This window comes from Tamandua tetradactyla, chromosome X, assembly GCF_023851605.1.
Source record: "Tamandua tetradactyla isolate mTamTet1 chromosome X, mTamTet1.pri, whole genome shotgun sequence".
NCBI lineage: Eukaryota > Metazoa > Chordata > Mammalia > Pilosa > Myrmecophagidae > Tamandua > Tamandua tetradactyla.
Window position 1 is genome coordinate 137,339,418 of NC_135353.1, and position 13,055 is coordinate 137,352,472.

Here is a 13,055-nt window from a genome sequence, read left to right on the forward strand (position 1 = left end):
ATTCTCTTTATAGCAAATTTGCACCACAAGACAGAGATGATAAATTGATGAATGTTTCTGTCAGAAAGAGAAAAGACTTTTTTTTCTGCATAAACCATCAACCATTAACCCCAACAAAAAGATATGCACACGCCAAGGAACTGCTTTTCTGTAGCAGAAGGGCATGTGAGTTGCTATGTTTAAGGTGAATGACTCTTTCATGAAAAGAGCAAGTGTAATCCCAAAAAGCTGATCATAAAGTAACATTCCATAAAAATTATTTCAACCTCTATTATAACACTGGAGACTTGTTTCCACAGAAAGACTATCAGAGTAACAATGTCAAAAACTTAGAAACCAAGAACTATGCACAGTTGCATTTGTACATGCTGATATGTGTACATTTGCGTGGTGTATCTGTACCTGCACGTGATCTTTAAAAAACAAGAGCTGGCTAGAGAGACAACTAGGAAGAACAGGCATGTTTATAATGTTTGATGATGTGAGAAGAGCAGTAAAGCCATAAAATAGGTAAAATTTACTTACAACAGCTTTAAAACTGAGGACTTCACCCTTAAGGGCAAAGGTCATGGTTGTGCCTCCTGTTGCATTTTTGGTTTTTGAAATTAAGAGCAGAGAAGCTTCAGCGGGATGGAGGAAGCGACTGGTGAATTTCACCGTGATAGTATTTTGATTTCTATTTAATGAAAGAAAAAAGAGGAAAAAATTCATTTAAGAAATACAGTTAACAAGTATTCTTTTGTGCCCAGGGCCCAAATGCTGCAATGTGGTGATTTCTACAATTAAATTAAAATTACCTTTCAAATGTATACCCAATCTACAAAATAATGGGTTTTCTAATGGTAACCACAGAGAATCATACATGTATTTTTGCATGAAATTCATAGGACATTTTGTACTACCGTTTAGGCAAATACTTAGCTATGCCCATGTTTTTGGTCACATGGAGAAAAATATATAAGAAAGAAAAATGATTCACAAGATACCTAGAGTCATTGTTGACAATCATAGTTCAAAGCTGAAATCAAAATAATTGTAGATAAGTAGCATGATTTCTATGTGAGAAAAATCCTTAACTAAAAAAGTGAAAGAAAATGTTCATTTTCCTGAATCTTCAACCTTGCAATTTAAAATATAATGTGATAATAAGGAGTCTAGGGACTTGGATCTGTATTTACATATATATACAAACACATGTGTGTCTTTGGGACTGGAGGTGGTAACACACTCCCTTGATACCAATTCTTGGATTTGTATAATTGCTGTTGAATGGGTGAGGCTAAAGAGCAGCAAAGAGTAGGGGTAATTAGGGATTTTCAAAATCAGTAGAAATGTTCTCAAAATAGATTTTTAGTGGAACAAGAGTGGGGGATGATTTTTATTCAGATACAAGTAATCATCAATCTTCTTAATTTGCACAAAATGGCATTACCTTGTTCATTATAAGAAGCGCATGGACTTACATGTATTTGTGAACAAAGAACACTTGACCTTGAGGTTTTTTTCTGGGTGTATAGCATCAAACTGTGTTAGGATACCTATAAGTGATTTAGGATTTCACTAGCTATTATCAAATTAATCATTAGATTCATCCATCCATCCATCCATCCATTCACTCATCCACCCATTCATTCATTTCTTATTTATAAATAACTTATAATGTTCCAGGTACTATTTTAGGTTTGGTGCATAAAATAATTAGAAAAAGGGAACATGCTAGTTCTGGTCTCCTGGATCTTACATTCTATAGGACACAATGGACATTAATGAAGTTATCACAAAATAAATGTGAAAATTACAAGTAGTATTAGAACATATAACAGGGGATGCGACATGGTTGAAGAGGTCAGAGGAAGATATATGTTAGGCAGGATTCGAAGAATGAGAATGAGGTTGCCAGACAGAGCAGGGGAGGGAAGAAGGAGATTAAAAATTTCTGTTACAAATAAGTATGGTGCATTTGAAGAGCTGCTCAAAGGCCAGTGGTGCTAAAACATGGGGAGCAAGACAGAGATGCAAGATATAGCCAGAAGCCATTCTTTAAGGGCCATGTGAATCATGTTAAGGATTTCCTGCTCTATCCTAATGGCAACAGAAAGCCATGGGATGATTTTGAGCAGAAGAGTGACATGATTAAATGTGTATTTAAAGAAGTCATCGTGTAAGTAAGTATATATGCATACGGTCAGTTGATTTTCACATGGAATATATTATAAAATTCAAAAAGTTAATATGAATAAATATGTCTATCATGTTTATAACATATCTATATTCTCTGCCCCCATAAAATGTGTAATGGTGAATCAAGAGAAATGAAAAGCACAATTTAGAAGTTAACAGGAAACAGTCTGTAAGATACACTTAAGTGGTGTATTCTCATAAAATGGTGGCCAGAGGGAAAAAAACGTGATAAAATTACATGTCATGAACTTTCAAGGATTGCTTACAAATAGTCAAAATCACATCTTATCGAATGCCAAGGGCTTTGCATGTTTGTGATACTCTCAATGTGCATACACATACACATGGTTCACACAGTATTTGCAAGTGTCAGATTAATAAGAGTCCGAAGTCTGGCTTAAGATTGGCTGGTTTTAAATCTCTACTTCATGATTTAACAGTAGGGGAAAATTGGGGAAATTATTTAATGTCTTTCTGATCTAATGTCTTTTTTGATAAAATGAGGATGCTCATAGCATTGTTAGGAGGATCAAATGATAAAAGGTAAATAAAATGCATGTTATATGGATTTTGCACATAATAGCTGTTAAATTAATGTCAAGTATATTAATCCTTACACATGTAATATACTTATCATTTATATATATGATTGTGCATATTTTATAATAAATACAAAGGTGCATATACAAAAGACTGAAACAAAATCAACTAACACATTAAGTAGGTTTATCTGAAGGGGTTACAGATGGTTTATGCATTCCTCTGTAAACTTTTCTGTAACTGTTAAGTTTTCAACAATATGCAAGTTTTACATTTATGATAAAATTGATAAATGTTAATTTCAGTAACTTGAAAATGATCTTAAGCTGAAATATTGGAGGCATTTCCACATAATGAAAGCTTCGAAACATGGAAATAGACTATTAGATTTATGAAGAAAAAAAATGGGAGGACCTTTCACTCATATAATACTCTTTGAAGGGTAGACAATAGATCTTATGTTTTCAAGGCCTTGCAGTAAGTCAAATAGTTCAGTGACAACATCCAACAGAACTTGTATTACCAACCTTATGTTGCCTAACAGACAAATAAGAACATACCACTTAGTTACCTGGAACATGGGTGAGTTGTTTATACTAGGAGTTTTGTTCTGGAATTTGATTTATAACACAGGAGGTGAGGATGATTTCTCTCAGATTTAATTCAGTTTCAAAATAGTCTCAATAATAAGTATTCATATTTTATTAAATACATGCTTCTGTGGTGGATAGAATCATGTACTACAGTTTGGACATATTTTTGGTCTTGGTCTGCATTCTGGTGGATGTAGAGCCATTGTAAATAACATCTCTTGAAGATGTTACTTCAGTTAAGATGTGGCCCCACTGAATCAAGTTGAGCATTAATCTGGATTGCTGGAGTCATTTATAAATAGCATGAAAGTCAGACAGGGAGGGAAGACAAGAGAAGCTGTCATGTGACAGAAAATCTGAGAATCAAGGATCACCAGCAACCAGCCTGAGAAGGCCAGTCTTCTGGGAGAAAGTATGACCTGGCTGGTGCCTCGATTTTCAAAACCTTGAGTCAAAAATTCCTGCTGTTTAAGGCAACACTTTGTACAGTATTTGCTTCAGCAGCCAGAAAACTAAAACAACTCCTTTAGCATGGAACACTCCCCACAGACAACTAACATAGGCTAATGATGCAAACCAAGGACACTGCTTAAAATGATCTCCAATCTGATTACTTCTGATTATTTCTGCGTTTGATCTACTAGAAGAAACAATCACTTGAAAAATCAGAAAAGAAATACAGGCTGATGTATCATTTAAGACCAAAGAGAAAGTCAGGCACAGTACCTTTAGTAATTGTATAATCTGTCTCTTCGCATTGGGAAAAATAATTGAACAAAAATGAAATAGCCACAATTTATGACTTGTGAACGTCCATTACTTGTTACCAATTTTATTAGCCACTCTGGCACTAGCATTGCTGTTTTCATGCAACCTTACATTATTTAATAAAGGTATTTGACATCATTAGTACCTGTTGGCACATCAAATGGGATCTGGTGACCCAGGTCACTATTTTATAAGTATAAAATGTTTAGACCCTAAGAACTCTATCTTATAGAGTAGATTTTCTATGCCATATCTACCCTATACAATCTATAGGGAAGATATGCTCAATAAAGTAGTTTTTTTTTAAATTCACTTACTTTGGAGCAATTGTCACAACACTTCCCTGTTGAGCAAGGGAGAAGTCAGCGGCATCTCTTCCAACAATTGCAGCATTATACACTAAGGTTTTCAAGCTTGAATTTTTCAGTAGAATCTAAGGAAGAGTGCATATATTGAGACCATAAGATTTAGAAACATACGGCTATGATTATTCTTATTTTTATATATTATTTATACTTACTTTCAAATCTATGTAAACAGAAACTATGAGTCCTTATTGATACCCTTAATTCCAATCTAAGACATGAGTTCTTCAGAAGGAAAGGTCTACAAAACCACAAACAAGAAAACTAAAAAGAAACATTAAAAAATACTATTCAATCTACACCTAGAAACATTTTCGATTTTTTTTAAATTAGAGAAATTGTAAGTTTACAGAAGACTCATGTAAAAAATATATACAATTTTCCCATATACCCTCCCCCATTCTTAACACTTTGCATTAGTGTGAGTCCCTACTTTCAGATCTTTCAGTTGTATCCCAAGTAGAGTGATTGCTGGGTCATAAGGCAACTCTACCCTTAGCTTCCTGAGGAAACAACAAATTATTCTCCACAGTGGCTGTACCATTTTACATTCCCTCTACAGTGGATAAGTGTTCTAATTTCTCCACATCCTCTCCAACACTTGTAGTTGCCTTTTTGCTTAATAGCAGTCATTCTAGTAGGCGTGAGTGATCTATCACTGTGGTTTAGATTTGCATTTACCTAATAGCTAGCAAAGCTGAGCATCTTCTCATTGCCTCTTAGCCATCTGTATTTCCTCTTTGGAGAAATGTCTATTCATATCTTTTGCTCATTTTTAAATTGGGTTGTTTGTCTATTTATTGCTGAGTTTCAGGGTTTCTTAATATACTAGGTATCAAAGCCTTATCAGATATGTTGCTTCCAAATATTTTCTCCCATTGAATTAGGTCCTTTTCACCCCTTTGACAAAGTTCTTTGAAGCACAGAAGTACTTGATTTTGAGGATTTCCCATTTATCTATTTTTACTTTCATTGCTTGCACTTTGGGTATAAAATCTAAGAAACTACTGCCCATCACTAGATCCTGAAGATGTTACCTTACATTTTCTTCTAGGAGTTTTATGGTATTGGTTCTTATATTTAAGACTTTGGTCCATTTTGAGTTTATTTTTTAATAGCGTGTGAGATAGGGGTCCTATTTCATTCTTTCGGTTATGGATAATCAGTTCTCCCAACACCATTTATGTTAGAGTCTGTTCTGTCTCAGTTGAATAGGCATGGGAATCTTATAAAACATCAATCGGTCACAGATCTGAGGGTCTATTTGTGAATTCTCAATTGATTTCATTTATCAATATATCTATTCTTATGCCAAGACCATGCTGTTTTGACCATTGTGTCTTTATAATATGCTTTAACGTCAGGAAGTGTGATACCTCCCGCTTTGTTCTTCATTTTCAAGATGTTTTTGGCTATTTCAAGGCCCCTTATCCTTCCAAATAAAATTGATAATTAGCTTCTTCATTTTTGCAAAGTAGTTTGTTGGAATTTTGATTGGTATTGCATTAAATTTGTAGGTCAATTTTGGGTAGAATTAACAGTTTAATGACATTTAGTCTACCGATCCATGAACATAGAATGTGCTTCCATTTACTCAGGTCTTCTTTGATTTCTTTTAGTAATATGTTGTAGTTTTCTGTGTACAAGTCCTTTACATCCTAGGTTAAGTTTATTCCTAGATATTTGATTCTTTTGGGTGCCATTGTAAATAGAATATATTTTCCTTGAATACATCCTTGGATAACTCACTACTAGTGTGTAGAAGCACCACTGATCTTTTTAATTTTTGGCTTAACCACGGGAATTTATTGGTTCATAGTTTGGGAGGCTAGTAGTCCAAAATCAAGGCATCAGCAACCTACACTTTCCTTCCAGTTTGTAGTGTCCTGCTGCTAGCTTGCCATAATGCTTGGGGTTTCTTGGCTTCCATCTCTGCCTCCTGTCACAGGGTGCTCTCTTCTCGCATATGCTCTTCCAGTTACTGATGGCTGGCTTCTGACTCCTCCCTGTGACTTTTTCTGACTTCTGGATTCTGGTTTGCTCTCTTTATAAGGCCTCCACTAATATGGATTAAGACCTACCCTGATTCAGTGATTCATGCACAGGAATGCAGATTAAGATAAAGAACATATCTTTTGAGGGGCACATAATTAAATCTATTATACTCATAGATTTGCTTTGAGACTTAAGCCTGACTCAATCAATATTAGATATTGTTACTTACTTAGGTTAAGAACTATAAAAATATTCTTTATGGTTTTGTTTTCTGAAATAAGTTAAACTCACAAAAACGTTGCTAATACAAAACAAAGAATATTTTTTTCTAAACTACTTGAGAATAAATTGCTAACCCAAAACTTCCCCAAGCTCCCCAAAATGTTAATATGCAATTCCTACAACAAATACTTTCTCCTACATAACCACAATATGAGCATAATATGAGGAAATTAGCATTGATATATTATCTCCATCTGATCTGTGAACTCCATTTAACATGCACTAATGAACTCAATAAAATCTTTTATAGGAAAAGGATCCAGTCCAGGTTAACATGTTGCATTCAGTTGTTGTATCTCATTAGTCCCCTTCAGTCTGAAAAAGTTCCTCAGTCTTTCCTTGATCTTGATGAAGATTACAATTGTAAACTGTTCCTCAGTTTGGGTTTGTGTAGCTGTTCCTAATGATTAGATTCAAACACTTCAACTCAGGTGGTATGTAATGGAAGGAGTGTTGTGTTCTTCTCATTGGATGCTATTGGGTGGCACACAATTCCAATTTATCCTGTTACTACCATTTTGATCACTTGATTAAGGTAGTGTCTGAAAGACTTCTCTACTGTAAGATTGCTTTCTTCCTGTTTGCAATTGTATAAGTCTCCTGTGGCTGCTGCAACAAAGGACTACAAACTGGGTGGTTTAAAATGACAGAAATTTATTCTCTCACGGTTCTGGAGCCAAAAGTCCAAGATCAAGGTATAGGCAGAGTCGTGCTCTCTCTAGAAGTCCTAGGGGAAAACCCATTCTTTGCCTCTTCCAGCTTCTGGTGGCCATGATCATTCCTTGATTTGTGGCTGTTGCTCAATCTCTACCGCCATGATCTCATTGCCTCTCTTCTGTTTGTCAAATCTCCATCAAATTTACTTTTATTTACATTTTCAATGCAATTTTATTGAGATATATTCACACATCACACAGTCAATAAAAAGAATACAATCAATGGCTCATAGTATCGTCATATAGTTGTGTATTCATCACCATGATCAATTTTAGAACATTTTTCATTATGCAAAATAAAAAGAAGACTCCAAAATCCATATCCATTAATCCCCTATTTTTTGTCTTTGTATTATTACTGATGTACCAATACACTGGACAAAGTGAGTGTCAGTCACAAGGTTTTTATAATCACACGGCCACACAATTAAAGCTATATAGTTATACAATCATTATCAAAGATCATGGCTACTGGATTATAGTTCAACAATTTCAAGAATTTCTTTCTAGCTATTCTAATACACTAGAAACTAAAAAGAAATATCTATATAATGAGTCAGTAGTCATAATCATTTGCTAAATCCTAATTTCTCATTTATACCTCCTCCCTCTCATTTGAACTTTCTTCTGATCTTCAGGGATATCTGGACAGTGACCACTTGAACTTCTTTGGACTGAAAAGGGGTGTTAAACTTATAGGGTAGAGGAATAAAACTGGTTTGATGTTCTTGAAGAAACTGGTACCTCTAGATTTCAGAGCTTGTCTGGCACAGGAACAATTCGAGCCCATACGTTTCAGAAAAAGTATACTTCCTAAGAATAATTTTTATGGGGTCTTGGATAGAGTCCGGGTATTCTTTAGGGTTTTCAGTAATATTTTTGTCGAGGCTTGGAATACTGTAACAATTTTGCAAAATCTGTCTGGAGCTTGCATATAAATAACCTCCAGAATACCTTTTCTACTATTTGAAATGTATTAGCCACTGAAACTTTATGTTAATCTTTTCTCCCCTTTTTGGTCAAGAAGGCATTCTCAACCACTTGATGCCAGGGCCAGGCTCATCCCTGGGGATCATGTCCCACACTGCCAGGGAGACATAAACCCCTGGAGTCATGTCCTACATAGAGGAGGTGTAGTAAGTTCATTTGCAAAGTTGGCTTAGAGAGAAAGGCCACGTCTGAGCAACAAAAGAGGTTCTCTGGGGTGACTCATTGGCATAATTATAATTAAGCTTAGCTTCATCAGTGTAAATAATTTTCATAAGGGCAAGCCTTAAGAGTGAGAGCTTGGCTTATTAAATTGGGAAAATCCAATGCTTGAAGAATACTAGGAATTCCCCAGCTGGGGAAGTTTAATATTTCCACATTTTCCCCGAGTTCCTCAAGAGGACTTTGCAGATACTTCTTTACTTTCTGACCAAAATACTGTGAATTGCATTGGGATATTATAGTATCCTGGACAGAATAACAAGACCTCATTCCTTACTTGAGGTCCCATGTAATTATGTTGTTTAATTAAACTGACCAGACAGGCTAAATTAGATATTGTGCTACCAAAAAAAAAAATGAAATTTTGGAACAAGTAAACATCTCTTCTTTTGGTCTCACACAGAAGTTGAGGTTTTAAAACACAGGCAATATCACCTTTTACCATGTATTCTGATTTACCTTAGTCCTAACCAGGTCCATTTCTTACATATCAGTAACTGAAGTAGATCTCTTTTCAGCTTCTTTAACAGTTGCTGTATGGAGTAATACTGACTTTCATTGCTGCAGAACTTTAACTCTTAGTCTCTGTGTCACACAGATACGCAAAGTTCCAGAGAATGAGCAGGTTATACACAAAGAACACAGCACCTCAAAATTTAATAATAATGGTTGAAACTCAGAAACAGATGTGATTGTTAGAAAAGCTTACAATCTAGTGACATTTACAATGAAACTTTTTGAACATTCTGTACTCGTTAATTATCGGTTGCCTAATCTCTGCCCACTTTCTATCCCCTGATAACCTATGCTCTCAAATTCAATTCTCAGAGTTTGCTCATTATAGTTAGCTTATATTAATGAGACTATACAATATTTGTCTATTCATTTCTGGCGTGTTTTACTTCAACATAATTCCTCAAGGTTCATTCCCCTAGTTGCATGCCTCATGATGTCATTCCCTCCTGCAGTCACTCAATATTTTGTCATATGTTTACACCACATTTTGTCTCTGTTTTCATCAATCAGTGTACCCTTAGGCCACTTGCATCCATTGCAAATCATGAATTATGCCACCATAAACACCAGTGTCCAAATATTTATTTGTGTCCCTGCTTTCAGTTCTTCCAAGTATATACCTAATAATGGGCTTGCTGGGTCACACTTCCATCCAGAGGTGCTGCACCCTTCTACTTTCCTACCAACAGTGAATAGATGTATCTCTCTCCACATCTTCCTCAGCACTTGTATCATTCTGTTTATTTTTTAAATGGTTTTGTTTACACACTATATTATCCATCATAAATGTACAGTCAGTGGCTCCCGGCATAGTCACAAAGTTGTGTATTCACCACCACAAACTATATTAAAACATTTCCATTTCTTCCACAAGGAAAGAAGAGGGAAAAAAAGAAAGGAGAAACCACCACCACCACCAAGAATCCCATACCCCTCACTTATATCCCCCTCTTATTGACATTTAGCTTTGGTATACTGCCTTTGATACAATTAATGAAGGACTATTACAATGTTACTATTAACTATAGACCTTAGTTTGCATTAATTGTATTTTTTCCACATACCGTACCATTTTTAACACCTTGTAATGATGACATTCATTTGTTCTCCCTCATGTATAAACTTTCTTATATTTGTACATTTAATCACTATCATTATTCACTCTAAGTTTTGCTAAGTTATGCAATCCCAGTTTTTATCCTCTATCTTTCCTTCTGTTGTCATGTATGCTCCTAGCTTTCCTCTTTCAACCATATTCACATTCAGCTTTGTTCATTATACTTACAATATTGTGCAACAATACTCCAGTGTTGTGCTATCCATTTCTGGATCTTTACAATCAATCCTGTTGAACATTCTGTACTCCTGCAGCATCAAATCCCCAATCTCTACCCTCTTTCCATTGCCTGATAACCTGTGTTCTCAACTGCAACCCTGAGTTTTATCATTATAGTTAATTTATATTAGTGAGGCCATCAACCTAATGTCTGCAAGGTTCGTCCACGTTGTTGCATGTTTCATTAATTTATTTCGACTTACAGCTGCTTAATATTTCATTGTGCGTATATAGCACAGTTTATTTATCCTCTTGTCTATTGATGGGTTTTTGGGCTGTTTTCCACCTCTTGGCAATCATGAAAAATACTACAATAAACATTGGTTTGAAAACATCTGCCTGTGCCCCTGCTTTCAGTTCTTTTGAGTATGTACCTAGTAATGGGATTGCTGGATCATATGGCAAACTTGGGAATTTAGCTTCCTGAGGAACCACCAAACTGCCTTCCAGAGCAGGTACACTACTGTACATTGCCAGCAACAGTGAATAATTGTGCCTACTCCCCAGCACTTGTAGTTTACACACACACACACACACACACACACACACACACACACATATATATGTAAAATGATCATTCTAGTAGGTGGGAAATGATATCTCATTTAGATTGTGATTTGCATTCCCTAATACATAGTGAAGTTGAGCATCTTTTCATATGCTTTTGAGCCATTTGTTTCTCCTCTTTTGGAAAAGTGTCTATCCATATCTTTTGCCCATTTTTAAATTAGGTTATTTGTCTTTTTGTTTTGAGTTTTAGGATCTCTTTATATAATCTGGATACTAAGCCTTTATCTGAAATGAGTTTTTCAAATATTGTCTCCCATTGTTTAGGCTGTCTTTTTACTTTCCTGATAAAGTCCTCTGACATGCAAAAGTATTCAATTTTTAGGAGATCCCATTTATATACTTCTTCTTTCATTGTTCCTGCTTTGGGAAACCACCTCCTACCAAAGATCTCTAAGACAGTTCCCTACATTTGCTTCTAAAAGTTATATAATCTTAGCTCTAATATTTAGGTCTATTCCATTTTGAGTTAATTTTTGTATAAGGTGAGATAAGTGTCTTCTTTCACTATTTTGGATACTGAAAGTCAGTACTCCAAGCACCACTTGTGGAAGAGGCCGCTCTGTCCCAGTTGACCTGGCCTCCTCCTCTTCCACCTCCTCCTTCTTTTTTTATTTTTCACTTTTTAGGAACCCATTGAAGAAAGCAGCAGACATTCACAGATTTCAGCACTTTCCCTGGCAAGGGTGGAATTAAGGAATGCTTAATAAACAAAGGAACTTATCAAGTGAAGAAGACAGTTCCCTAAAAGGCATATCTTCCCCCTAAAATGGCGGTGGGGGAGGGCTGGGTTCAGCACAAGTGGCAGCTGTCATTCAGAGAATTTAGACCCCACTCAAACTTTTCCATTTTTTTCTCCAGTTTTTCTTTTGTCTGTTCAAATTCTGTTTATCTGTCTTATAGCTTGATGGTTCTTTCTTCTGCCTCTTCAGACGGCAGAAGTTGTGTGTTTCCAGTATATTTTTAATTTCATCTACAGTGGGTTTTATTTCCATAATGTCTGTTTTTTTATGTGAATTCTTTCAAACTCTTCTTTATGCTCTTCTAGTGTCTTCTTAATATCCTTTATCACTTTATACACATTTTCCTTCATATCTTTGAATTGATTCAGGAGATTTGTTTTCACATCTTTGATTTGTTGTTTCAGATTCTGTACCTCCTCAGACTTTTTTGTTTGTATGCTGTATGGTGGGGGTCATATTTCATTCTTCTTTCATGTGAATATCCCGTTATTGCAGCACCATTTGTTGAATTTGTGTTTGTTTTTTCTTTGTTTTCTTGTTTTTCTTTGCTTTGGGAAAGTGCATAGGCCTGGAATCAAACCGAACCCACGTCTCCCACATGGCAGGCAAGAATTCTACCACTGACCTACCCTTGCACCCATCTCCTCAGACTTTTTGGTCTATTCCCTCAACTGGTCCATTTCTTCTTGAGTTATAGTATGTCTTGGTGATTTTTTTTTAATATCATATCTTATTATCTTGATAGGTCTCTTCTGAAGGTTGATCTTTCTCTCTCTTCTCTTGGGTCTAGTTGTTGCCTGGGCTTGTATTAGGGCACTGTTTTGACAGTTGTGTCACCATATCTCTCAGCCAAAACATAGCTAAGCATTCCTGCAGGAGGTGTAGGTCAGCTCCAATGGTCCTGGGATCAGGCCCTGGAGGGACTCTGAAAAGCCCTGCAGTTCCCCTGCACTTTGTGGACTGCCTAGAAGATGGTGATGTTTGGTGACTTACTTATCCTCAGAAGCTGTTCTCGCCCTGGAGCCCTGGCAGTGTCTGACTGGGTGGTGTTGAAACTGTGGGGTTTCTGTGCTCTCACTTCTCTGACCAAGATATGACTCAATGTGGGGCTGTGTCCCTGACCTTACTTGTGGCAAAGGACTCCCCCAGCTGCCCCAGTCTGTAGCTGACCCTCAGGCAAGGATTAGGCCACCCTCTGCTGTTTTTCTCAATGTTGGGGGGTGGGCACCATGACGCAGAGCTGG

General features: G+C 36.2%; 1 protein-coding gene across 2 annotated transcripts in view; it reads right to left on the reverse strand.

Annotated features, from left to right (window-relative positions):
• CFAP47 (cilia and flagella associated protein 47) overlaps positions 1 to 13,055 on the reverse strand; it is a 429,253-nt gene that overhangs the window by 182,202 nt on the left and 233,996 nt on the right. For both annotated transcript variants that reach the window (XM_077144877.1, XM_077144876.1), the window contains exons 37-38: positions 4,400 to 4,515; positions 526 to 676 (exon numbers count right to left, since the gene is read on the reverse strand). In XM_077144877.1, coding sequence (XP_077000992.1) covers positions 526 to 676; positions 4,400 to 4,515 — 267 coding nt within the window. The remainder of the gene's footprint in view (positions 1 to 525; positions 677 to 4,399; positions 4,516 to 13,055) is intronic.